Raw genomic sequence first — 27,740 nt, 5'->3', positions numbered from 1 at the left:
AGAAAAAGAAAAAGAAATCTTTCAGTCCATTCATTGAGGTGAACAAATACTGATCAGCTCACACATTGACCTCTTTGTAGCTGACTGGCACCTACTCCTTTCAACCCAAAGATTAATCCCAATTGAAAAACAAAACAAAACAAAACAAAGTAGGTATTTTTGAAACGGTGATGGAATGTATCAAGTGTTTCAGGTTGGCAGGTGACATCTTGTCATTGCACCATCAAGCAGAAAAAAACCACATTTTTGCAAGTGGGTCTAAAGTTGGCTGTTAGCTATAAACCCATCTGGGTGACTCGGTGGATAAACCAGTGGTCTGGCTCTTCCCACCGATCACGTGGAGCTTTAGCTGTAGTTAAATCAATCCCGGAGAAATCACCTAATTTCTGTAATAGCGTAACGAATGTGATAGTATTGCTAGAAATTTTTAATCAAGGCCCTGGTGAAATCCTGGACTGAACCTTGTATTCCAAAATTTAAAAAACCCTGCAGCCCATTTGCTTTATGTTTGCTTTTTTTTGTTGTTGTTGTTGTTGTTGTTTTTTTGTTTTACGTAAATGTAAGAATATTTGTTGAGGAAAAAAACCAGCTGCTCTGCCCTCTGCTGTTTCTGTCTGTCTCCCAAGAAATGCACTGATTTTTAGGTGAATTCAGAAGACAAATCTATGCCTGCGTACTATTTTTCAGATAAGCTAGTCCAGGCGGCTACTTAGTTGTCAGCAGCGAAACCGTGTCCCCTGCAATCTATGGCCGAGCACACTTTCTCGTAGCAATAGTTGTGTTTTTTGGTTGGTGTCGCTTCACTCACCTCGGGCTCTGTCACCGTAATGGGGCTGTCCCTGGCGAATACTTCCGTGGACTCCCTCCAAATGCAGTCTGCGGTGGCTTTGAAGCTGTAATTGTGACATTTGGGCCTAATCACTTGCGTTGTGTTGTTGAAAATCTGACGGCTGTTTGAAGTAGCAATTTTGATCTTCAGTGCGGCGTCGACTCGATCCACTACGGTGTAAGTACCTATACTTCCGTCGTCAAATCCAATAATGATATTTAAATGTCTCTGCGAGAGTGCAAGGAAAGTGGGAGTTTTATAAAGAGAACAGGCACCGATGTTTTTGCCATCCGCCAGCCTCATTACTATTAAACTGGAGACCGCACCGTTGTCGTCGTCTTCTTCACCGCGAAAACAGATGTACACAAGATAGCGGCCGTCCCGAGACAGCCTCTGCCGCCAGACGACGCCTGGAGCGTGAACCACGCGAAGTTTCCCGCTGTATAAATCCAGCACGTTGATGTTTTCATCACCCCGGGTTATAATTCCCAGCTTCCCGTTCGGGGATATTTCGAAGTCTTCCAAACTTTTTAAGAAATTGGTGGGCAACTGTACGCGTCTGCAGATGACCTCCTCCGTCAGGCTCCAGATGTTCACGGTTTCGGTAGATGTTACAAATACTATAATATCCGGGCAGTCTGGTATCAGCTTAATATCCACAATGCTCACACCGTCGTCGCAGCAAAACTTCTTGGTTATGCTGCCTGTCCAGAGGCTCACCGCCAACACTTTGTTCTTCGCCATCCCCACCACGAACGTGTTCGCGGTTGTTATAAATGCATTCTGTAAGGCAACTAAAATATTGCAAACCCGATGACCTGTAGCCAGCCGCCAAACCCTGGACGCGTTTTGCTCGCAGAGGGAGACGACGAATTGATCGTTGTGAGTAATCATCAGCTCGGAGATTCTTTGCCCGTTAATGCGAAAGATGTTTTCGCCGCTAACGGTGTGCCATACGTACTGGCTGCATTTATCGTCTGACGTAACCATGATCTCTCCAGAAGAGGTCAGCACGCAGTTTTCCACGATACCTTCATGCTTGAACACGGCTTCAATAAAGCCAGTGCTGAAGTTCCACTTATGGACAGAATCGGATCCATCCAAGGTGTATATCAATTCACCCCTGCCCGGCAACACCAGTCTTTGGATAGGCTTCCCAGATTTGTCAATATTGGACATAGCAGTTATGATGTCTATATCCCAAATAGAAAGGACACCACTGGTGGATAAGGATAGCAGCATGTTGTGATGATTTGATTTAATTAGCCTGACTATAGTTCCTGAGATTTCCTGTAAGCTTGCCATGCACTGTCCCGTATCTCTTCTCCAAACAAAAATGGCTGAGGTATTTTCCATTGAAGCAATTATGCAGTTGCCATTTTTGGACAACACGGCAGATATAAAGCGCTCGTTGTGTTTAGCTCTAAACTTTTCAGCCACCTTCCACACACGAGTGTCGAGAAGCTCAATGCTGAGAGCCTTACAAATTAAAATTGCACTTTGGTCTTCAGAAAGCTCTACGCTGACGACTTCGCTGTCCTCTCTCCTGCAGTCAAAGTCATCCGTGAGCTGGGGATTCGCCATTTCCTCTGTATTCCAAACGGAGAGGCTGCCCTCGTTGTCCACCATCACCATTTCCTGGGCTGTGTCCAGAACCAGGAGGAATTTCACGAACCCGCTGGAGAACTCGGAGGTGACGGTGGCCAGCTTCTCCCCGCTGCCCAAGTGGAAGATGGTGGCGGTATTCAAATACTGGCCGCAGAAGGCGTAAACCCCATCTGGAGAACATTGCACGCAGGTGACTTCGTACCAGCAGTGGAAGTGATAGAGGGGCCAACCGTAAAGCAGATCGATTACGGTGACATCTTTGCTGGCCTCCAGCCACGCAAGCGCGTGGTTGACCGAGAGCGTAAATCCATTTATAAAACTGGACCCCCCCCCAGTCCCGCAATGTTTTGACCCCTTAATTTCCACCTCGGAGAGAAGACAGGAATTTACGTTATCGTATATCAAAAGAGTGTTGTTCGTTGTAGCCACTACAAGGTACTTCTCATCGCAAGTGAGCTTCATGCCCAAGATAACGGAGGGAGCTGTTGTGATCTGCCTCAGTAACTGCCGCGTCTCTACGTCCCAAGTGCTGATGGAGCCGTTCTCCAAAGCAGCAATAATGGTGCTGGGGTTAAAAGTAGGCAAGATCTCGGTGACGTGCAGGCAGCTGGAGGACAGCGGCAGGCGCTCGGGGCTGTAGGTCACGTCCATGGAGGAGTGCAAAGGGACGATAGAGCAGTACTTGGGGCCGTCCTTGTCGCATTCTAAGAGGAGGTGTCGGAGTTTGGGCAAGGAACTCACTACCGGGAGAAGCCTCTGCTGCAGTTCAGCAGAGAGAGAACCTGGGTATTTTACTACTTTGAATTTTATGCTGCGGAGGGTACTGGCCAGAAATTTCAGCTCTTTTTCTTGCGAGTAGGTGTAAGCCAGCTCGATGTCTGCAAGAGCTTTGTCAAACTGCCCTATCCTGATCATGGTGTAGAGCCAGCTGAAGTTCATAATGACCCCGTACAGAAGATCGTCTGTTCTTCCGCATCTCGTCAAATGATGGATAAGCTCCGTCATTTTCCTGTGATTGATAAAAAAGATATCAGGCTCTAACGGGTTACACTGGAAGACCCAGGGCTGGTCAGGTGCCTGCCTGTCGAAAGCAGTCTGATCCATGCAGTGCTTGTCCTCCTCGTTCAGACCTCTGCCGTCGTGGTCGGGACAACCATTCAGATACTGGTCATTGCTGTAGAAAGGTTTTCTTCGTCCACCCGACCACACACCAAGGAAATACTCTGCCATGACTGTGTGCATTTCCAGTAAATCTTCTTCATTGTGCAGGTACAATTTCTGGGCAATTAGTTGCAAGTGCCTGTTTGCCCAAAGAAGCAGCGTTACGTTTTTTACCTGTCGCTCTATCAAGTACCCCTGTAAGCCCTCCTTGAGCCTCGCAATGTATATGTATGGGATTCTCAGCGGGTTGCTCTCTCTGATGCTCTCACTCAGTTCGTACATCACACTGTTGTCAAGGGCTAAAATATCTTCCAGTTCCATTTCGCTCAGGCCGGATTTGGACATGGTGATGTAGCCAAGTGCTCTTGACAAGAGTCTTGACCCACACTTGTTTTCCAGGGACCAAAACAACTGCTCTATGCTTTCATGGACAGTGACACAGAGGGAGGACTCATCCACATCTTTGTGAGATCTCCAGTTCCTGACCTCTCTGAAGGTCAGGTTCACAAACATGGGCAGCGTGCACTTGGAGAAGGCTTCATTGACGTAGATCTGTTGCCCTGACGTTACTTTCCTTTTCACTCGCAGCAGCTGATGCTTCAGTACTTGGCTACACATCTTTCTGTCCCTTGCAGTCAATTCAATGTAGTTGTCTTCTTCGTGAATAAGGCACCTCAGTTTTTGCAGGATCCCGTGCTTGTTTGGCAGTGTTGAGAGAATTATCCGTACGGAACGGGGAAGGTGAATGGGAAGCCACCAGAGCTTCCTGCCATCGTCGCTATCTGTGAGCTGTTCTAGGGCATCGAATATTATCACCAGGGGCCTGTGGAATGAAGACTCATTCAAGAGATTGATGAACAAGTCCCGGAGGTCGTGAATCTTTTTTGGGTAACTTTGTACCAGGCAATGATAGTTGACTGCTAATTGTTCACAAATGCTTTGAAGTATGTTCTTCAGATCTGTACTGGTTTCGGTGGATCCCAAAAATCTTATAACGACCACAGGGTCAGAATCTGGTCCCATCTCTTCTTGCAGCCAGGAATAGGCCTAGAATTTAGAGCATAATTTAGTTAATATCTAAATGAAGCACAGTAACAGAGTTTATAAATAGTGATTGCCTATATATAAGTGCCCCATCCCTGGAGGGGTTCAAGGCCAGGTTGGAGGGGGCTTGGAGCAACCTGGTGTGGTGGGAGGTGTCCCTGCCCAGGGCAGGGGGTGGCACTGGATGGGCTTTAAGGTCCATTCCCACCCAAACCATTCTATGATTCCATCATTCTATGATAAATAAACATTTTTAAATGTTACTGGTTGAATGGAAGTGCTCTCACTGGCAGAGTTAGAGGCTCTTTTGATTTATGTGCACGGGATGAAATAGATATGATATGTTATCTTTATTTAGCACAGGTAATATCCCAAAACAGTAAGACCGTTCCGTCTGAGGGGACATGAGTGGAATGTAGTCCATAAACCCCAGGGTACCCTTTGTGAAATCTGTGTCCCACTTCTGAAAGTCAGTAGAGAGATTCTTTCATTAACGAACTTCCTTAGACACTAAGAAATGTCACCCTTGGCCAGGTAGACCAGTTTGCCACCTCAACTCGTTTACCATTGATTCCAGACTGAGTGCGTGCCTTGATGGTTTGGAGGACAGGGATGGAGAGTCAGGATTGCCCTTTGCTGGCAGGTTCCCTTAGTTCCTGGGCCGCAGAAGGAGGCTCTCTTTTGGTGTTCCTGGGACTCTTTCACACCGCCACAAGGGGCAAAAAATTCTCTCTTGGTGGGCTTTTTTTTGGTTAGAATACTCAAAGCAATTGGGGAACGCGGCTTTAAATCCTCTCAGTCTGTGCAGGCTAACACAGTTCTCTCGCTTCCTAAGTCTTTCCACCTCGCTTTAAGTTATTACAGAATATTTTAAAAGAAAAGTGTAACCAGGGTCTCTAGGTTAACTGATGTACTCAGGTTGGAACTGGGTGATCTTTAAGGTCCCTTCTAACCCCAACCATTCTATGATTCTATGATTCTGTGATTCTACGATTCTATGATTCTATGACCCTGTGTTTCTATTATCTTCAGTGAATTTCACTGAATTTTTTTAGAGTTGGAAGGGACCATATAGATCATCTAGTCCAACTCCCCTGCTGAAGCAGGATTGCCCAGAGCATGCTACTCAGGACTGCATCCAGGCGGGTCTTGAAAATCTCCAAAGAAGGGGACTCCACAACCTCCCTGGGCAGCCTGTTCCAGGGCTCTGGCACCCTCACCGTGAAGAAATTGTTTCTCATATTCGAGTGGAACCTCTTATGTTCCAATTTGTGCCCGTTGCCCCTTGTCCTGTCACTGGGAACCACTGAAAAGAGTCTGGCTCCCTCCTCCTTCAACCCACCCTTGAGATACTTATAGGCATTAATAAGGTCTCCCCTCAGCCTTCTCTTCTCAATCTTGAGTTGTAAATCCCTATTTCACGTAGACAACTATTGTGAATCTACAGGAAGTCACAGTTGGGAAAGATACGGGATTTTAAACGTTATTGTTGCCTTCTCAATTTCCTTCTGGCTGACAGGGCTCTTTCCCATCCCTCTCTGCTGAATTCTCTGAGCACCCTGCGGGGAACTCAAAGTTGTGACTCCCAGCTGGAGACTTAGCCTTAGAGATTCCAGCTCTGTCTTGTTCTGCGTCTGGTCCTGCCTTGCGAGTCTTTCACCCGTCTCCTGCTGGTACTCAGCTCAGTGACTTACACAGCATATGGCAGATAAAAAAGTACAGGTATTTTTGCAGGTTATTACAGATAGATTTCTAGTGAGCGCATCGGCCTAATTCCGGAGTGATTTCCGATGAGAACATAAGAGGGCGTGACTTGGAAAGACGTGTTATATTTGTGAGTAAGACTAAAACCAGCATATGATGTTTAGATGGTTCCAGATTCATAGGACCTCAGTGGAACAAGTGGGTAAGAGATCCTTCTAAAATACACGTTGTTAATTCAAAAATATATTGATTCCTAATAGGTTTTTAAGAGCTCTGTTAAAATATTTTTGTTTTGGCTAAGCACGTGATACAGACACGTTATTATTGAAATGTACATCTCTTTCTGAGTATGTGTAAATACTATGTAGAATATACTTTTTATTATTTTTATTTTATATATTGAGGGCCGATATCAGATCTGTTGACAAACGGAAGAATGACAACTAAGATGGCCCTTACACACTGATGCTCCCAACATCACCACATTATGTAAAGTATTAAACAAAATCACAGAATCGCAGAATGATAGAAGTTGGAAGGGACCTCTGGAGATCATCTCCTCCAACCCCTTGCCAGAGCAGGGTCACCCAGAGCAGGTCCCCCAGGAACGTGTCCAGGCGGGTTTGGAATGTCTCCAGAGAAGGAGACTCCACCACCTCTCTGGGCAGCCTCTTCCAGGGCTCTGCCACCCTCACAGCAAAGAAGTTTCTCCTCATGTTCAGATGGAACTTCGTGTGTTCCAGTTTGTGCCGTTTCCCTCTTGTCCTGTCCCTGGGCACCACTGAGAAAAGACTGGCCCCATCCTCCTGACACCCACCCTTGAAGTATTTATAGGTGTTGATCAGATCCCCCCTCAGTCTTCTCTTCTCCAGACCAAAAAGACCCAAGTCCCTCAGCCTTTCCTCAGCAGAGAGATGCTCCAGGCCCCTCAGCATCTTTGTAGCCCTTTGCTGCCCCCTCTCCAGCAGTTCCCTGTCCTTCTGGAACTGGGGAGCCCAGAACTGGACCCAGTGCTCCAGATGGGGCCTCCCCAGGGCAGAGCAGAGGGGCAGGATGACCTCCCTCCACCTGCTGGTCACACTCTTCTTGATGCCCCCCAGGATGCCATTGGCCTTCTTGGCCACAAGGGCCCATTGCTGGCTCATGGGCATTCTGTTGTCCACCAGGACTCCCGGGTCTTTCTCCTCAGAGCTGCTCCCCAGCAGGTCAGCCCCAACCTGTCCTGGTGCAGGGGGTTATTCCTCCCCAGGTGCAGCACCCTACACTTGCCCCAGTTGAATTTCATCCTATTTTTTTACCTTCTTTGCCACTTCGGCTAATAAAAGAGTCTTCCCTGTGCATGGTCCTCCGTATATGATGAGCGGGTTAATGTGTCCTATTTTGCTCGGCAGAATGTACTTGTGAACGATGTTTAATGCCTCACATCTATATTCGTAAAAAGCAGAGTACGTTTTACACAGCGATGAGTGTTGGAGAACTTCGTCGTACAGCAGGTCCGTCTCGGTGTCAAAATTCTGCTGGACGGTCGCTTGGATGATATCGATCATGTCTTCGTAGAACTGTTTGCCAAGCCCTTCGATGTAATGGTTCTCCACTTCCTGGGAGTAGCCCAGTTTCATGTCGCAGTGAGTGACCGACGTGTAGACCCTCAGGTTGGATGACGCGACGATGGTAGGAATGAATTCATCCCTGAGCTTGAGCAGTTTCTCGTGAGCTTCGGGGTCTCGTAGAAACTTCCCAGCTGTATGGACCACATCCATGTATTTTCCCATCTCTGGAATTTTAACGAAACGCTCAATATTGGCAATTTTCCGAATGTAGCAAACGCACTTCTTCAGGAAAGCTGGGGTTTGTTTACCCAAGGCAAAATCGAGTTCATCTTCAATAGCTGAGGATGAAAAGAGAACACAGAGTTTCTGGTATCTTTTCCTTGTAAAGAGTTCAAGAACGTCCCCCCCACCCCCAACAGGCAGCCTCTTAAATGATTGCATCTTTTTTCTGTAAAAACCACAAAAAGCACAGAAAAATCACTGGATGCCTCGTATGGGTTTTGGTCTCGAGCAAACACAATCAATGGGTTTGTTTTTTTTTTTTCTCTTCAATTATATGCGAAATGCTGACAGAAATATGTTTTCCTACTTGTGGAAAGGTCGATAGAAAAAGATAATAAATTAATATATAGAAATAGTTAGTCTGAACTTTACCAGAGGAAAGGTATCTTTTTGCTTGGCTGTGTTTCATTTTTCCTTTCTCGTACAGCAGTTTCACAGCAGTCTTAAAAATCTTCTTAATCTCTTCTGATATATCTTGCCATTTGTTCTCATTCATAGAGTTTGAAGAAGATTCCATCTTTTAAAAATACCCAGAGTTAGACAGTAGCTGGAATACACACATCTACAGCTTCAGAAAGTAAAAGTCTAATATTCAAGGTCATAAATGACATGGTAACAGAGAAACACATACACTAAAAATAAATAAATAGGAGTTAAACTTTTTATACTGCAGGTAATCAGAATGTATTCCTTTTTAGAATTATAAAAGTGAACTAATTTGAGTTGATACCAGAAAGAACTTTTTTGGTGTGAGGGTGGTGAGAGCCTGGTCCAGGTTGCCCAGAGAAGCTGTGGCTGCCCCATCCCTGGAGGGGTTGAAGGCCAGGTTGGAGGGGGCTTGGAGCAACCTGGTGTGGTGGGAGGTGTCCCTGCCCAGGGCACGGGGTGGCACTGGATGGGCTTTAAGGTCTTTTCCAACCCAAACCATTCTGTGATTCTGTGAGTATTTTCTGAATCCCTTCTGTAGGCAGCTAATGCAATATTTTTCAAGAGTAAGGCCAATAACACCTTCAGAGAAAGAAGGTTTTGAGAATCAAGCCTAAAATAATGCTAATGAAGCAGTAGTAATACTGCTGAAATCGTCACTCCTTTAATGACAAGTAATAATAAGAATTTAAACTTGGATCTCAAAACTGAAAATGAGGTTCCTGTAATTAAGCACTTAATATTAGTTACCTAATATTAATATTAGCTACCATATTTGATAAATACGGGATTATATCCGATGTTACTTTGATTTCTTCATTGCTATGGTAACAGTTATCTCACTGTCATCAGGAGGAACTCTTAATATAAACGGACTAACTCTTTCCCATGGTATCTCGCAGACACCCCCATGGAGGTTCCTCTAAGGCAGTCGCTGCTGCGTTACTGCTGCAGGGGAAGCCTTTAAGGGGTCTCTAGTTTTCCTGGAGGCTGTCAGAGGAAAAAGAACAGCCACGGGGGGAAGCAGGGGAAGCCTTTAAGGGGTCTCCAGCTTTCCTGGAGGGTGTTAGAAGAACAGCTTTAGGGAAAGCAGGGGAAGCCTTTAAGGGGTCTCTAGTTTTCCTGGAGGCTGTCAGAGGAAAAAACAGCCATGGGGGGAAGCAGGAGAAGCCTTTAAGGGGTCTCTAGTTTTCCTGGAGGCTGTCAGAGGAAAAAGAAGAGTTTCCAGGATAAGCTCCCTAGAAACCCTTTCTTGAGCTGCGTATTTTTTATTACTTTCTGGAAGTTTATGAGATGTAACTCTACGTGAGCTTTCAGTTATGAACATCTTTTTACTTGCTCCTGTGTCTCAGTGGCTTGAGGAAAGGTACAAAGTTTTAATAACAAAAAAAGCCAAGCTTTATTCAAAGGGATAATGTGGGCAGTAGCAAAACTGGTTAGAAAACCTGCTTTCTCCCTTGGGATGAATACTGCAGAATTAGTTTTTTCATGCAACAGGGAAAACATTCTGCCACACGATAAGTGAAGGCAGTATCATGGTTTAACTTAATTTTCTGGTATAATACAGCATGCGCTCCAAACGAAGGGAATACTCTGGTAAGGACTTCATTTATTGTACACTGAAATCTGTGTATAGGGTAGTTGATCCTATGTACATGGGTATATAGGATGTGTAGGGGGGTAGAACTGAGCCCTGGGCAATATACAGTTTTTATTGACATCAATTAAAGACAAAACGCCTGTTTTAAAAATCATAATTAGTGTTCAAAAATCTTCTGTTAGAAGACAGTATGTTGAAAGTATAAGATCTGACGCGGGACAGCACTAAGCACTTCACTGTTTGACTGTTAAGGAGCTTTCTTGTGTGGGGATAAAAGGGGAAATGTGTATTTCCTCTGCAAATGCCGTCGTGTCCCGTGGTGTTTCGGAGCTGATCCCTTCCCCACGTATGGGAAAGGAGCATCACGGCACCAGTTCCTCAGGTGGGGACAGGGCTGTAGGAGTTAATTCTGTAGAAGTTAATTGGGGTCCATCTCTTCTCCCAAGGAACAGGCGATGGGACAAGACGAAACGGCCTCAAGTTGCACCAGGGGAGGTTTAGGATGGATATTAGGAAAAATTTCTACACTGAACAGGTTGTCAAGCCTCGGACCAGGCTGCCCAGGGCAGTGGTGGAGTCCCCATCCCTGGAGGGATTTAAAAGCCGCGCAGACGTGGTGCTGAGGGACAATGGGTCAGTGATGGGTTTTGTCAGTGTTGGGTTGATGGTTGGACTCCATGATCTGAAAGGTCCCTTCCAACCTGGACAATTCTATGATTCTATAATTTAAAGGCAGCAGCAAGTCCCTGCCCCGGGGGGCTGCCCACCCCTGTAACTGATAATTTGATAAGAAGGCGATTATGACTTACTGTATTCTGGTAGTTCTTCAGCATTTCCGATTTTGGTCTGAGGTAATATGCTGGTGGCACCGCGTTCTCATCCCTGCAGTACCACTCTTCCAAAATCCTCGTCTCCAGCTTGGCCTCCACCGCAGCGTCCAGGATCATTTCAAATTCTGCTGACTCTACTTCCCCTGGAATTCGGATGTTCCCGTACTTCTCTCCCAACAGGCCCTGTGTATTTACAGGAAAGTAGGGATTAAATTTTGCTTTTTGGTTAGGCAAAACCCCTCCTCGGGATCTGAATTTCATGAAAATCGGTGCGGTAATAGTTTAATGACTTTGAAATTACTAGGAAGGGACACCGATACAGCGTAAGATGAACTGCTGCTGAGGGTACCCTACTGAGCTGCATCCTACTGTGATGACTTGGTAAAATTTTAAGTAGATGCATTGTCTCTCTTTATTAACTGGTAATAAAAATACAAAGGCATTCAAAAGAAGAAATTAAAAAGTACCCAACAGACTTTCTTAGCACAGTATTGACTCGTGTATTGTTGATTCCCATTGGTCAGAGGTTGGCATTAATCTCACATGGAAAAGCAAATAGGGAGATCCTTTTCTCTGGATTTAGGATAAGGATGCATCTCTGGATTCTTCTCCCCTTGGCTTTATTCTTAGGTTCCACAGTAATGGAACAGAAGGTTTTCTTTTCTGATTGATGAAAACTCACACGATGTTACGTACGGCTCATACTGGTATTATTAAAAATGTGGTTTATACCAGCAATACCAAGGATCGATGTTGCAGAACCACAAGCTGCTTTGCTCTCTCCTATTCCCTTGTTGTAAAAAAGTTCAATGGCTTTGCCCGGAATCTGTCCACTGAATGAACAGTGGGGAAAACTGTTTTGATCAAATACCGAATAGAAATAGAAATTTTAGTACTTAAATGCACATATTGGATATGCAGGCAAAGATTTGTGGAAATAATCTCTTAAACCGTGGCACAGGAGACTTTTCACCTGAGGATTAAAATGTTGGTTGTGCTGCTCAGAATACATTTCTTTTTGGAATTTATTTCTATAGGTTGCTGTCCATAAATAATTTATAAAAAAAGGATTGGGGAAAACTTTATAGAAGATAGAGTTGCAGGACACTCTTGCGTTCTTTCAGCTGATTTTTTTTTCAAATTTGCCATCATCAGCTTAATTCTGCATCCAAATCTTGGTCCACAGAAGTCAGTGAGAACTCTCACTTCCTTTAAAGCAAGGGTTGTTATTTCTTTCCTCATTTAAATGTATTCAGTAAAGATTTTGAGTTAATGAGGAGAAGTACTTAATGTGGAGAGGAGCCAACAGTATCAGCATCTTGATTTGAAGCAGAAAGATCTCTTAGTAAAGTAATGCTAATGCAAATACAGTTACCTCAAAATGTAAATGACCTTGTTTGTAAATAATAAAAATCTAAATATTCATTATTTTTAAAGCACTCATCATAATGAGAAGCTGTTTTAAACTTTTCCAGCTGTAGCTAAACCGTGAAAAATCAATAACTGATGATGATGAAGCCTGTCTCGCTGATTATAAAAGCGTGCAGACCACTTATCTGAATGGAGTTGCGTTGGCAGAAGGTGCTCAATGGCTCGTGGTGCTGGAGGCTGTAGCCTCAGAGCAGAAACACCAGAGCAGTCCATGCCAACACTTCCAAATGTGTCCAGGTGGGTTTGGAATGTCGCCAGAGAAGGAGACTCCACCACCTCTCTGGGCAGCCTCTTCCAGGGCTCTGCCACCCTCACAGCAACGAAGCTCCTCCTCATGTTGAGATGGAACTTCCCATGTTCCAGTTTGTGCCCGTTCCCTCTTGTCCTGTCTCTGGGCACCACTGAGAAGAGCCTGACCCCATCCTCTTGCCCCTCGCCCTGTAGCTATTGCTCAGCATTGATGAGGTCCCCTCAGTCTGCTCTTCTCCAGGCTGAACAGCCCCAGGGCTCTCAGCTTTTCCTCAGCAGAGAGATGCTCCAGTCCCTTCACCATCTTTGTAGCCCTCTGCTGTCCCCTCTCCAGCAGTTCCCTGTCCTTTTGGAACTGGGGAGCCCAGAACTGGACCCAGTGCTCCAGATGGGGCCTCCCCAGGGCAGAGCAGAGGGGCAGGATGACCTCCCTCCACCTGCTGGCCATGCTTTTCTTGATGCCCCCCAGGATGCCATTGGCCTTTTTGGCCGCAAGGGCACGTTGCTGGCTCATGGGCAACTTGCTCATTCTCCAACAGAGAAGCAGTGACAAGAGCTGGTGGACAGGAACAAGTCAATGTCTGTCCACTGCTTAGGAGAAATGAAGGAATGTAGGAACTGAGGTAGCTCGTATAGCCCAGGTTTCGGTCTCTGACAAGTCCCAGCACCCAAATCCTTCAGGAAGCTGCTCTGACAGAGAGGCATTAGGGGAAAAGATGGGTTTGCCTGGCTGCCCCTTCACACCCTACAGCAGCTTCCTTCAGTGGGCACATCCAGGAGTCAGGAGAAAGGAACAAATGGGTTCAGTAACCAGAATTAAGTAATAATCATTTTAACGGTTTATTATTATTAATGATCTGCTGTTTTCATTACATGAATTTATTTTGTCTATGTGATCATTCTAACCCATACCTTTGCTCCCCTGCAGACAGAGCTGTGTCGCTTCCCGTAGTGAGAAAACCGGGAAGAATTTCTGAGTTTTCACTGCCCTGATCTATTCATAGAGCCCTATAATTTTGCATTTCTGAAGCTGCAGAGGTTAAACCAAATATAATATTTTGTTCCTTCCTTATTCAGCTGAGGTTAATAACTCACATCATGCTGAATTGCAAGGCTTTGCACAGTCAGATTGATGTAGAAAACTCATAAATTTCTCTCAGAGGAGCTTTGCTATGCAAATTTTACAATTACCTTGTACAGCAATTATTACTTGAAATTCATTAGGCTACACTTTTGCTGAACTGAATTCCAGTGGATTCAATAGACAGTTGCCCAAGCAAAGGTCAATAGCTGGGCCCCTCACTAACAATACTCAAATGTCAACATTAAAATGTCTGGGTTTAATGTACTGCATTTAATCAACTAAATTTGTTTTGGAATTATTCTGTGTACTTTTCTGCTTCTCTGGTACAGTTTGTGCTGTTCTCTCCCCACTGTACTATAGGTAAATAACGAAAGGCACTGCTTTAAAATGAAAAGATGGATTATTTTTTTTCTTGTATCTTATCTGTCATTGCATATCTGACATCATGTAAATAATCCTGAATTAGGGATCATCCTCCTGGCTACTGGAGCAAAACACGATGAAAAGGAACTTTGACGTGGTCACAATACTGGAATCACTGTGGGCGACTGCTTCACAAGCTTTAAAATTAAACAGAGCCCTATGCAAATGCTGTTTGAAAGCCTTCACATCTTTTAAAATCAAATGTTAAAAAACAGAGGACATACATTTATCATGGTGTACCTTGATGGCATTGCTAATACTTTGCTAGAAGTCCAGTATGAGTTGAGGGAAAAATAGACACACGTACAAGAAGAATCCCACAGACAAAAGATTGTCCTCCATTTGGGACGATAAACAACAAAAGAAGCCTTGTATCATTTTGCTTTGAGGCATTTCTCTTCTTGTTTGATCTTGGATTATGGAAAAGTTTAAAGATTAATCTTAAAAGATCATAGGATGGTTTGGGTTGGAAGGAACCTTAAAGCCCATCCAGTGCCACCCCCTGCCCTGGGCAGGGACACCTCCCACCAGACCAGGTTGCTCCAAGCCCCCTCCAACCTGACCTTGAACCCCTCCAGGGATGGGGCAGCCACAGCTTCTCTGGGCAACCTGGGCCAGGCTCTCACCACCCTCACACCAAAGAACTTCTTCCCCACATCTCATCTCCATCTCCCCTCTTTCCGTGTCAAACCCTTCCCCCTCTTCCTGTGGCTCCCCTCCCTCATCAAGAGCCCCTCCCCATCTCTCCTGGAGCCCCTTGAGGGACTGGAAGGGGCTCTAAGGAGGTCTCCCCGGAGCCTTTTCTTCTCCAGGCTGATCCCCCCCCAACTCTCTCAGCCTGTCCTCACAGCAGAGGGGCTCCAGCCCTCCCAGCATCTCCGTGGCCTCCTCTGGCCCCGCTCCAACAGGTCCATGTCCTTCCTGTGCTGAGGACTCCAGAGCTGGACACAGTTCTCCAGGTGGGGTCTCCCCAGAGTGGAGCAGAGGGGCAGAATCCCCTCCCTCAAGCTGCTACTACTCGTTTATAAGGCTATGTTACAACCTTAGGATGGATGTATTTGCGTGTACAGAGTGTGAAAACTTAATTTTCTCATGTTTGGACACAGAGGTGAGGTTTGGAAGTATCTCCTTCTATCTGGTACCGGGGAACAGCCTCCTCCCCCTCACCCTGTTGGTGTCGCTACAGTTAACCTTACATCTGGCTGTGTACGTGGAGTCTATCAGGGTACCACCAACCCACTCAAACCTTGAGAACTAAATGAGAAGATCTGAATTGCAGGGGTTTTTTTTGGGGGGGAGGCTTCAGTGTCTGAACTGCATCCATGCCAGAGCCTTGCAGCAGCCTCTGGAAATATCTGCCCCCCTCCCCATGGTCTCTGTATATTCAATTAAATGCAAATTTCTTCATAGGAAAATGAAGAAAAATAAAGCAACGGAACTGAAAAGGAAATATAATTTTTCATAGTCTTCATGTTGTTTCACAAGTTTGCAAATAAGAATAGTGTTATTTCAGACCTTTATGAAAAATCTCACAGTGCTCTACAGAAATAACCTAAAACTTCAATTTGTGGTAATAACATCGCAGCGTTTTGATGATTATTATAAGAAATTATTTTTAAAGGGAACAGCAATGTTTACACTATGTTCAGTACCAAGAGACATTTTTATATGCCGACTCGTGAATCAAAATCTCCCACCTGATGAGTCATTTTCCTTTAATAGTAAGAAAACAAATTAAAGATTCATTAGATTGAAGGTGATTGAGCTGTTTAAAGCTACCAGGCTGGCAAACATGTATAAACCCCTCAGCAACCATTTGTATCTAACAAAACTTTATAGAATTAACACAAAGCAACCTCAGCAGTTGTCTTGTTAGCTTTGCTTCAGCCCGAGGCTGAAGTTACTATTAAACGAAGATTAAAAAATTACCAGTTAGTTCCAGATGGGAAATATTTTTCCCTCTGATCTTCTTGGTGTGGAAATGTACTCAAATTATAGGCACAGTCATAAAAATGACCAAAAGGAGGAAACTAACCCCATTTGGATTTGGTCTTGATATGATGGGATTCCTAGTGCATCTCACATAATTAGTCCAGACATCAGCACTAAGATGTTCGTGAGCCCTAATACCTTTTATTGGTATAGAACAGGTAGAAATTTTAGACATATTTAATTCCAACTAAGATATTTAGTGGTGATTTTAATAAAAACAAACTGTCAAATAACAGCAAGTTATATTCATTTATATTCGTTACTGATTGGTTTAATTAATCTGGTTTTTGTTGGTTGGTTTTTGGTTGTTTTTTCTTTTTTTTTTTTTTAAATTATATGTTAACATCTTCAAACCAAGTAATTTGAGAAGTCAGATTTGTAATGATTTGTGCCGTGACTTTAGATACTTGTCAACTTAAGAGCAACAATTTTTTTGCTGTTTTGCCGACACGGAAAGCTCCGGTTGCATTGAAAATAGAGTTTTGGAGCTGGTGAGTGATCTGATCCAATGATCTTTGGCTGAGCTTCATGGGGTCAGCCATACCACCTCTACCTCTTGGTCTTTGTGAGGTTCCACTGGAGCCCATACATGCATCCTCTCCGCCTCTTCTCAGAGCAGTCCTGGATTGCCAGCTTTTGGAAGAATAAGCATTCAAGAAATAACCAGATTTCTTCAGATATCATCAGAATGCTATGGGGTTGGAAGGGACCTCTGGAGATCATCTCCTCCAACCCCCTGCCAGAGCAGGGGCACCCACAGCAGGTCCCACAGGAACGTGTCCAGGCGGGTTTGGAATGTCTCCAGAGAAGGAGACTCCACCACCTCTCTGGGCAGCCTCTTCCAGGGCTCTGCCACCCTCACAGCAAAGAAGTTCCTCCTCATGTTGAGATGGAACTTCCCATGTTCCAGTTTGTGCCCGTTTCCTCTTGTCCTGTCACTGGGCACCACTGAGAAAAGACTGGCCCCATCCTCCTGACACCCACCCTTTAAGTATTTATAGGCGTTGATCAGATCCCCCCTCAGTCTTCTCTTCTCCAGACTAAAAAGACCCAAGTCCCTCAGCCTTTCCTCAGCAGAGAGATGCTCCAGGCCCCTCAGCATCTTTGTAGCCCTATACCATACTTCTTCAAGAATCGAATACTTTAAAATAAAACCTTACCTATAGTAGGTTTCTTCTAGGATATCTTCATGGCTTTTCTAACAATAAATTTTAACTAAAAGGTAATCAGGCCTAAAATTAATGCTAAGTGTCCAAGCACTAAATACTAAACACTGCCTGCAGGTAACAGGTCAAGTCATTCGCCAAATGTTTAAAAATTCTGTAGCAAATCCCCACGGGAAACGAATGAAATATCACGAGGAACATCAGGTCATGGAACCTCTTCCAAGAAAAACACTCTCCTCCTCATGCCACGCAATGGCATGAGCGAGAGGCAGAGTCTGTGCCCTGCTAAAGTACGTGGCCACGCCACGCGCTGCTTCTCCAACCATGGAAAAACCATTCTAAATTCTAAAAACTCTTCTAAAAACTATTCCACTACTACTCTAAATTATTTTTAAACAGTTTTAAGCATTAGAGTGATTTCTATACTATGCAAACCAGTTAACAAGAAAAGAACGTATAGTTTACTTATAATAATTGCAGTCTCCAGAGCGTTCTAAGCAAGTGTTCTCTGCTTCATTTTTTCGAGGTGGAATGGAATGAAAAGTTACTCTGCGAGGTTTTCCACTTAGGAAAGGAAGGAGCATATGATAATTAGATGGTAAATGGCATCCTAACAGAACACTAACTCCAAAAAACCCCACCTTGCACTGAAAGCAAATATTTTAAGAGAAAACTGTCCTGTTTTTTTACCACCATGGTAAAAACCATACCACTGTGAAGAACACTGATACCGTCTCTTATTTTACTTCTGTAAATTAGTATCTTTCATTGAAGAAAAAAGGATCCAGTGAAATTATACACTCTGGATATCTTAAAAAACCCCAGAGCTAGTTACTGTCAGCTGGATTGAACAATAACCAGCCTGAAAAGTGAACTAGTTACTTCGTGGGCAAGTGTTTGTTTCTGGGTCTGTTGTTGGAGAACCAAAGGATCCCTGAAGTGAATCTCTGCATTTGAGCCCGGGGAAGGTGTGTACCCTGAGTGCGAGCAATAGCATTAAGAGTTCTTTTTGAACCTATCACCTGCCTGCTAAATACTGTAAAATATGCTCTTTCTTTACACTGAAATAGAATTGCAAGGTTTAGGATTTAATACCACCACCACCAATGTTGGCTTTCTGATCTGCAGCTTCATTTGTGGAATGGACCATCATGTCCACCTGATTCCCATCCTGCCTCAGAAGATGGTTGGTAAAGCTCTTGAGGGTCAAGAGAAAATAAATCTCATAAATCTCACGCAGCCTATTTCTTCCTCTGTACATTATACATAGAATGATGGAAACTTGAGTTCGTGCTAATCTTGTTCTCGCTAATACGGTCATTTATATTAAACATAATACTTAGCCCTTCTGGAAGGCAGAACCAAAAAATTCTATTTATGTCAAGAAAAAGAAATACAGTGACTTAGCAGAAAATATGTACAGCCTTCTGACTGTAAGCTGAAAATGCAAGTTATTTTAAAACTACATCAAACCCCATGCAATTTCTATGTTCCATGGAGAAGCTGCCTGATGAATCTTGTAGCCTTTTTTCAATGAGATATGTTTAAAAAATGAGTAAGCATTTTTAGACCCTAGGTTTTAGAGTTAGAGAATCAGAGATGATTCACAGGAAAATACATTCCCAGCCCTAGAGCGGATCAAGGAACTGACTTACAATAGCTTAATCATATCGCGTCACCCCGTGCTTGATTCCACTCTGTGTGTGTGTGTGTGTTGTTCAGGGACAAACACCTCGGGAAGGGATATACACCCTCTGCCTGACACTCTGGAGCCTGTGAAAGAAGACCAAGGCTTGCTCAGGGGAAAGCTGCATGCTATGTCTTTAAAATTTAATCACCACTTCTACGTTGAAGGATTTTCAAAAAAGTCTACAGAGCTTTCCTTTGACGTTCACAGAAAAATCTTTCCTGTTGGCCAAGTCCGTCTAAAAAAGGATTAGTGTCCGCAGAGATACGCTGCACTTCAGATTAACGCCACCACGTCCTAGGGAGCCATTCCTGATGCGCTGTGGGACCCCAAAGCCGCTTCTGCTGGAGGGAGTTGTTATTTGGATGGGTTTTGAATCAGATGAGGAGAGAAAAGAAAATTCCTTTGATATTTGTTTCTTGGAATATACTTTACTGGGAGAGGTGAGCTGTTGTGCCACATCTCGTTCCAGCTGATTCTCCTCATTCCCTTAAAATCTATATAGAGAACTGCTTTCTTCTACCACTGTACTCCACTCTGGGGAGACCCCACCTGGAGAACTGTGTCCAGCTCCGGAGTCCTCAGCACAGGAAGGACATGGACCTGTTGGAACAGGTCCAGAGGAGGCCACGTAGATGCTGGGAGGGCTGGAGCCCCTCTGCTGTGAGGACAGGCTGAGAGAGTTGGGGGGGTTCAGCCTGGAGAAGAGAAGGCTCCAGGAAGACCTCCTTCAAGCCCCTTCCTGTCCCTCAAGGGGCTCCAGGAAAGCTGGGGAGGGACTCTGGATGAGGGAGGGGAGCCCTAGGAGGAGGGGGAAGGGTTTGACACTGACAGAGGGGAGATGGAGCTGAGATGTGGGGAAGAAGTTCTTTGGTGTGAGGGTGGTGAGAGCCTGGCCCAGGTTGCCCAGAGAAGCTGTGGCTGCCCCATCCCTGGAGGGGTTCAAGGCCAGGTTGGATGGGGCTTGGAGCAACCTGGTGTGGTGGGAGGTGTCCCTGCCCAGGGCAGGGGGTGGCACTGGATGATCTTTAAGTTCCCTTCCAACCCAAACCATCCTATGATCCTATGATTCCCTGAGGAAAATTAAATTCTGAAATGTACCAAAGACGTGGAACTTCTGCTGAATTCCCAAAGAGCACTGGGTGCTCAGCATTCCCCCGAAACTGGCTGGTTTACTGTAGACACATTTGCCTGACTTTAGCATCCCGAACTTACAACGTGTGGTGGCAGTTTTCCCAGGAGAGCAAAAGCAAAATGTAACTCAGCTGTTCCAGAACCCGTCTATATTAATTTTTTACATTAGGAATAAACCCTAATGTAACACCAGAACTGAAACGGGAGTTGAGGAGATTCAGGAGAGCTGGAGTAATATAATGTGGAATTTTTGCTGAGCTGGAATGCGCTCAGAATTAATTATCAACCATTTGTACCAGGCGAAGAGAATGAAGTAGCGGTGTACTTCATGGAATAATTAAAACGTGCATTGTCCTGTGGGAACAAAAAGATCCAGAGATGTAGAAAACATTTCACTCCACAATTTACCATATTCCGTCTTCAATTTCAGGGTGATTTAAGAACATGCCAAATATTGTAAATTGCTAATATTCTTTCAAAATCCTACTGGAATTCCAGTTTTATGATGCTAGGTCTTTTGTATTAGCTCATTAATGCTGAAATTAAAAGCCAGCTGTCAATAATTTGAGAGCGATAACGTAAATTGCAGTGTCTGTTCAGAGTAGGTAGAAAATGTTTCTACTATTTTCTTTGGACGAGACGATTTGAGTGATGGGTGGGGGGGAATCTCTTCGCTTTGTACAAACCCAAACGTATTTTTAACCGAGCAAACCGTTACGGGCGACAAACTTAACATTTCATTTCCATTTCTCCCTTTTCGTTTTACAGTTTCTCAGGACGTAGAACAGCCGTTTGGGCAGAGAGCGAGTGGTGCCGCGCAGATGGAAGAGAACACCCACGGCTTGTAACTTGCAGGGGGTGTTTGAAGAGAAGCTTCTCTCGGCTGTACTAAGGCGGCATCGACAGCAGGTTAGTACTGGAGTATTCCTTAGGGAACCCCGAAAAAGAGGCAGTAAAATGATTCTAGGAATAATCACTATAGGCTAACGACACCCTAAATAGCTCAAGGCCTTAATTGGTATCAAGTGCCATACTCGGGTTCCTAAATTAGTGGTGTAACTCCCTGGCGTCTCCTTGCTGTTAACAGAGAAACAGTCATCTAGAAGATATTGCATATGTATGGAGGTACCTATGTCTTTCTATTAGTTGTTAAAGGCGTTGAGACCACATCCATAATGGATGAATCCTGTTCGTGATCAGTACTAGTTATGGCATGAGAATATAACCTTTATTGTCACTGTACCATCCTCCCTGCATTGCCATCTCTTAGGAATTCACTAGGAAACATAACTCAAGAAAATCTAAAGGTTCCAGTGGTGCACTGAATGTATTTTTCCTTTGGTATTGTTATACAATGCAGAGTTTAAGCAGTTCACAACTTCATAAATACACTGCATTTCGATTTCCCCATGTAGATTCCAGAGACAACCAGTGTGCTTTCTGCATAGAATTTGTACAGAAATTTCCCCATGGAAATAGTACCTTTCCCTCATAAATAAATCTTGATAAATGATCCTGTAGATCAAAAATAGCATGGTATGTATTTACCTACAGCAAAGGAGCAAAGGCTATGAGTTTTTACATGATTGTGTATAATAGGCACTGATTTCAAACAGCAAAAAAACAAACAACCATAAAAAGCCAACCTAATCAAAAAAGATGCAACTCCTCTCTCCCTTAATTGGATCATGTGTCGACAGAGCTCAGCCAGTAGGTAAGAGGTGGCCTGAACATCCCCAAAGACAGTGTCGCAGGAAATAAATTACCCATTTTTTTTCAGAACTGCTTCCTCCTTTGTATTTATGAATATGGGCTCCTTTGGGTTTTGTTGTTCCAATCTGCAGAAAAGCTCAGGGATTCCAACTTATACACTGCACTAATTTAAGAGCTGAATTTCATTTTCTCCCCATCTGATACCAGAATGCAGGCACAAAACGCCATAAAGAAACACTTTCTAAAATCAACCCGTATCTGCAAGTTAATCCTAAATAGTTTGATTTAATCCCAGCTCTGTGTCTGAATTAAAAAGCGGTAATTGAAAAATCAAAAAATATCCACCTGAATGGAAGTGGCACATTTTATAGAACTTCCTTAAGAAATGGGAAGTTTCCCAAAGCCTGTGGTGCCAAAGTCAGTTTTTAATTATGTTAGTATAAATTAAAACTAATTATGCTTGTTGGAGTAGAAGCTTCTTCAATGTGTGTTGTAAATGAAATAAAACCCCATCCCACTGAGGTACAACAGAGCAAAACCTAAATCTGCATAAAGAGATTTCTGTGGTTTTGCCAGTCTAGTCACTGGGAGAGCTCTTACTCCATGCTTGGAAAACCTGGAATAAATAAAGCCGTCACGGGCACACTGCAACCTCTTTGCTAACTGCTTTGTTCTGTTTAGAATGTCTGATTTGGCTCGATTTCTTTCCTTAGTAACAATATCGGGCAGGCAGTTCTTGACAGCTTCAAAATTCTGAGCTGCTAAAATATGCGGCAAAGGTCCATGACGAGGTTTCCTTCGCCGCCAGAGATTTTAGAATCATAGAATCACAGAATTTTCTAGGTTGGAAGGGACCTTTAAGATCACCGAGTCCAACCATCAACCTAACTCTGATAAAAACCATCACTAAACCGTGTCTCTAAGCACTATGTCAACCCATCTTTTGAATCCCTCCAGGGATGGTGCCTCAACCCCTTCCCTGGGCAGCCCATTCCAAGGCTTCATAACCCTTTCCGTGTCAAAATGTTTCCTAATATCCAACCTGAACCTCCCCTGGCGCAACTTGAGGCCATTTCCTCTTGTCCCATCGCCTGTTCCTTGGGAGAAGAGACCGACCCCCCCTGGCTACACCCTCCTTTCAGGGAGTTGGCGAGGGTGAGAAGGTCTCCCCAGCTGTCTGAACCTGGTGGTGGAGTCCCCCTCCCTGGAGGTATCTAAAAGCCAGGCAGACGTGGTGCTGAGGGACATGGGTTAGTGATGGGTTTTGTCAGTGTTGGGTTGATGGTTGGACTCCATGATCTGAAAGGTCCCTCCCAACCCAGGCAATTCTATGATTCTAAGTAGTCCATACTTCTGTAGCAATAGTACTACAGTCGTACCTTGTGGTTTGTAAACCATTTTGCTATGGGGACTGATCATGAAAGATCCTTCTTTCCTCTCCACTAATACTGAGTAATCGCCGTTAATCTACAGCGCTGTATAGGGAAACACTGGCTGCAGTATAGCAAATGTACAGTGAGGAGTATCAACTATTTTAGAGGGAAGAAAAGAACACATTTGTTACTGAACCATGCATGCAAGAGTAGCTAACATTATATATTTGTTGTAAAGTAAAACATTATTTTTATACCCACAACAAAACATGGACCTGCAGAACTTTTCAAGCAATCTTCCAACAGCTTCATACGAGTCTTTTGCAGCTCGGGACTGTCCCATTCATCTGCTTCCACTCCCCAGTATAAGTCTATGACCTGGAAAACAGTATGCAACATTGTTACTTTATCACATGCCCTTTCTACCCATCAAATTAAAAATTAGCTTTGTCAGCGTTTTGTGTACCGCTCTGCAGTGCAGTAAAAGGCAGTGAGGTCCAGTCCTCAGGCTAACCTGGCAGGTAAATGACAATTCAAGCCTCTTATTTTCCCTCAAGATAGTCCCTCCTGGGACAGTCTCTCATTCCATATTCATTTATTCTTTTTTTTTTTTTTGCAGACATTAGCATGACAAGATCTTGATTTGATGTAGTCTTTATTTGCTACTAGATTGCATATAATGGATAGGCAAGAATAATCATAGAATCATAGAATCGTCCAGGTTGGAAGAGACCCTTGGGATCATCGGGTCCAACCATCTACCCTACTCTACAAAGTTCTCCCCTACACCATATCCCCCAACACCACATCTAAACGGCTCTTAAACACATCCAGGGATGGTGACTCAACCCCCTCCCTGGGCAGCCTGTTCCAATGCCCGACCACTCTTTCTGTGAAGAATTCTTTCCTAATGTTCAGTCTAAACCTACCCTGTTGGAGCTTGAAGCCATTCCCTCTCGTTCTGTCATTAGTTACCTGTGCGAAGAGACCAGCACCAACCTCTCTACAGTGTCCTTTCAAGTAGTTGTAGAGAGTGATGAGGTCTCCCCTCAGCCTCCTCTTCCTCAAACTAAACAGTCCCAGCTCCTTCAACCGCTCTTCATATGATTTATTTTCCAGGCCCTTCACCAGCTTCGTTGCCCTCCTCTGCACTCGCTCCAGCACCTTTATAATGACTAAAGCGTTAATAAAATCCTGGCTGCATGGAAATTAAGGGGAGTTTAATCAATAAGACCACGACTTGCCACCCTGTGTCATTGGTAGCCACAGGATATAAACTCTTCCTGTGCACGTGGCTCAAAATAACAAATCTGTGAGGTTCTGTGATGTTGTACTTCCTTTGTTGGCTGGGCTTTGTTAGTTTGGAAGCAGAGATTGTGTAGATACGCAGTGGCAGACAGCGTGCTCTGCAGCCTCTCCTCCCTAGCTAGAGACTCAGTTTTCTGATGGTGATTAGTTGCAAACAAACTCCTGGAAGAAACTGGAATATGGATGAAGTTCAACCAGGCCAAGTGCAGGGTCCTGCACCTGGGACGTGGCAATCCCAGGCACAAATACAGGTTGGGCGGAGAATGGCTGGAGAGCAGCCCTGAGGAGAAGGACTTGGGGGTGTTGGTGGATGAGAAGCTCAACATGAGCCGGCAGTGCGCACTGGCAGCCCAGAAAGCCAACCCCATCCTGGGCTGCATCAAGAGAAGTGTGGCCAGCAAGTCATGGGAGGTGACTCTACCCCTCTACTCTGCGCTCGTGAGACCCCACCTGGAATACTGTGTCCAGCTTTGGAGTCCTCAACACAGGAAGGACGTGGACCTGTTGGAACGGGTCCAGCGGAGGGCCACGAAGATGCTCAGAGGGATGGAGCACCTCCCCTGTGAAGACAGGCTAAGAGAGCTGGGGTTGTTCAGCCTGGAGAAGAGAAGGCTCCGGGGAGACCTCATAGCAGCCTTCCAATATCTGAAGGGAGCCTCCAGGAGAGCCGGAGAGGGACTCTTTGTCAGGAGATGTAGTGACAGGACAAGGGGTAATGGTTTTAAATTGGAAGAGGGGAGATTTAGATGAGATATTAGGAAGAACTTCTTTGCTGTGAGGGTGGTGAGAGCCTGGCCCAGGTTGCCCAGAGAAGCTGTGGCTGCCCCATCCCTGGAGGGGTTCAAGGCCAGGTTGGAGGGGGCTTGGAGCAACCTGGTGTGGTGGGAGGTGTCCCTGCCCAGGGCAGGGGGGTTGGAACTCGATGGTCTTTAAGGTCCCTTCCAGCTCCAACCATTCTATGATTCTATGATTCAACCACTATTTATTGCATACATCATGTATGTAACTTGAACCAAAAAAAGTCCGAATGGGTAGTTAAAAAAAATATCAAAATTGTATTGTCATGAATATATTACATTATTGTTTCTTGTAATATTATTTGTACTGTGGAAGCACTCTGCTGTTTCAGTAAGAAACAGAATCACAGAACTAAGCAGATCATAAAATCAGCCCAAGGATCTAACGTAAGAACTAATAATGGGTTGATGTAAAAGTCAAATTCACCCCTTTACAGCTGTTTGATCTCCTTGGAAAATTTCTCATAACAATAAATGCCAAGGTTTAAGGTCTAATCCTAGAAGTATTTATGCCCGGGTTTAATTTCACAACCGACAGCCTTGTTTTTTATTTCTGCCAGAAAATGTGGGGACAGGAGTCATTGTTTGCTGGAGCAGGCGCACTGTCGTCAAACATCAGAGCTCATGTACGGGCTGACCCATGAGGAGCAAAATAGCCCAATGTACGGAATGCATTGTAGCTTACACCGCCAAGAAAATACACTTAATATCTTTATTTTTTTATGGAAACTCTGTTCAAAAATCTTGCTGGAACAAGCAGCTTCTGCTTTGCAAAACTGCATCTCAGGCAGCCTTCCTATTTCCCTCTTCCGCACCAATTTCTTCTCTGTCCTTTCCCCTTTTAGTGTTATTAGGAAAAAAGCGTTCCCTTCTTCCTCTCTCCCTTCTGTTATTTATCTGTACGACTTCATTATTGAACTTCACATTGTAGTCAGCTGTCTGATTACTTGAGTGATGTATGATACGATTCTAGCCATAAAATTAGAGCATCTTAGCATACAGTCAAAAATATTTGAATTACTGCTTGAAGGAATTTATTGTGAAGCTCATCTGAAACACCAAAGCAATTTCTATTTTAATTAACTCTTCAGAAATCATGTTAATTCTGTAAATGTAAAGAGGAATTTCTCTGGAACAGCAGATATTGTGGGGGCTCAGCAGCTGCCTTCGGCGTGTTAACAGCGTTATAGATTACTTTCATGGGCTAACATAATTTTGGCGCCGTCCTGGTTTCAGCTGGGAAAGAGTTAATTTTCTTTCTAGTGATTGCTGTGAAAGGAATGTCAATAATGCATACTGTTCTAGCTGTTGCTGAGCAACGTTTATACTTTTCAAGGACTCTTTTCAGCCTCCTGTAGAAGCAGAGAAGGGGTATAGATAGAATAATGGAATATTCCGTACCACTTGTGTCTTGTATATTCTTTTAACATTATTATTATCATTATTATTGGTATTTTCCTTTTCTGATATTTTTCTCTTAAACTCTCTTTATCTCAACCCATGAGGTTTTGGGGGCTTTTTTTCCTCTTTCCTTTCCCTTCCCTTCCTCCCTCTTCTCCCTGCCCTTCTTGCGAGGGAAGGGGGAGAACTCTGGATGTGGATCTTAACTGCCAGCTGGGCTTAAACCACGACAGTATCTTCACGTGTTATAATTTTGTCCGGCAAGGAGAAATATTTTAGCCATCAAACCTCTGAAGACACCAGGAAATGAGGGGCTTATCGGTTATTCTTTATGTAAACTGAAATAAAGAGGACTGACAAAATTAAAGAAGTGGAACAAGGAGACAACTGTATCTGACGCCGAGGTATGTTTTGACTTATATTTGGAAAAACAGTGTGACAAACGCCCACTCTGGCTCTCAGCGAGGCTGCCGAGGTGGGACACAACCAGTGCTCCCTGCGAGAGCTGCTCACACACAGCCGGCTGACACTGGTCTACTTCAGTTCCACACCACTCACCTAACGGAGCCGTTTCATTCATAATTCAGTGTGTCCTTCTGCTTATTTTAGCTTTGGTCCTACCCATCTTACAGTTTCACAGATTTTTTTTTTTCTAAGGAGATGAAATAATTTTATCTTTATTGCTTCCAAGTGCTTAAAAAAAAAAAAAAAACCACTAAAAAATTTCATTCATGCAAAATTCCACTTTCCTTCTAGCATAAGTCACATGGGGAAAATGATTTGAAAGAGCTCATTGTTCCCAAGAAGACTATGCTGCTAATTAACGACGGTTAGTTATCCTCCAAAATTTTTCGATTACAACTACTTTACTGGAACAGGTTGTCCAGAGAAGCTGTGGCTGCCCCATCCCTGGAGGGGTTCAAGGCCAGGTTGGAGGGGGCTTGGAAC

The 27,740-nt window shown here is 44.3% G+C and overlaps 1 protein-coding gene across 1 annotated transcript in view; it reads right to left on the bottom strand.

Annotated features, from left to right (window-relative positions):
- Positions 1-709: 709 nt before the first annotated feature.
- The window catches only part of NWD2 (NACHT and WD repeat domain containing 2), a 52,634-nt gene continuing 25,603 nt past the window's right edge, over positions 710-27,740 (bottom strand). Inside the window, exons 3-7 of the mRNA XM_074147320.1 lie at positions 23,548-23,664; positions 11,014-11,217; positions 8,551-8,695; positions 7,645-8,234; positions 710-4,645 (exon numbers count right to left, since the gene is read on the bottom strand). Coding sequence (XP_074003421.1) covers positions 710-4,645; positions 7,645-8,234; positions 8,551-8,695; positions 11,014-11,217; positions 23,548-23,664 — 4,992 coding nt within the window. The remainder of the gene's footprint in view (positions 4,646-7,644; positions 8,235-8,550; positions 8,696-11,013; positions 11,218-23,547; positions 23,665-27,740) is intronic.

This window comes from Numenius arquata, chromosome 5 (genome assembly GCF_964106895.1).
Source record: "Numenius arquata chromosome 5, bNumArq3.hap1.1, whole genome shotgun sequence".
Taxonomy (NCBI): Eukaryota; Metazoa; Chordata; class Aves; order Charadriiformes; family Scolopacidae; genus Numenius; species Numenius arquata.
This window is presented reverse-complemented; position numbering and strand designations above follow the sequence as displayed.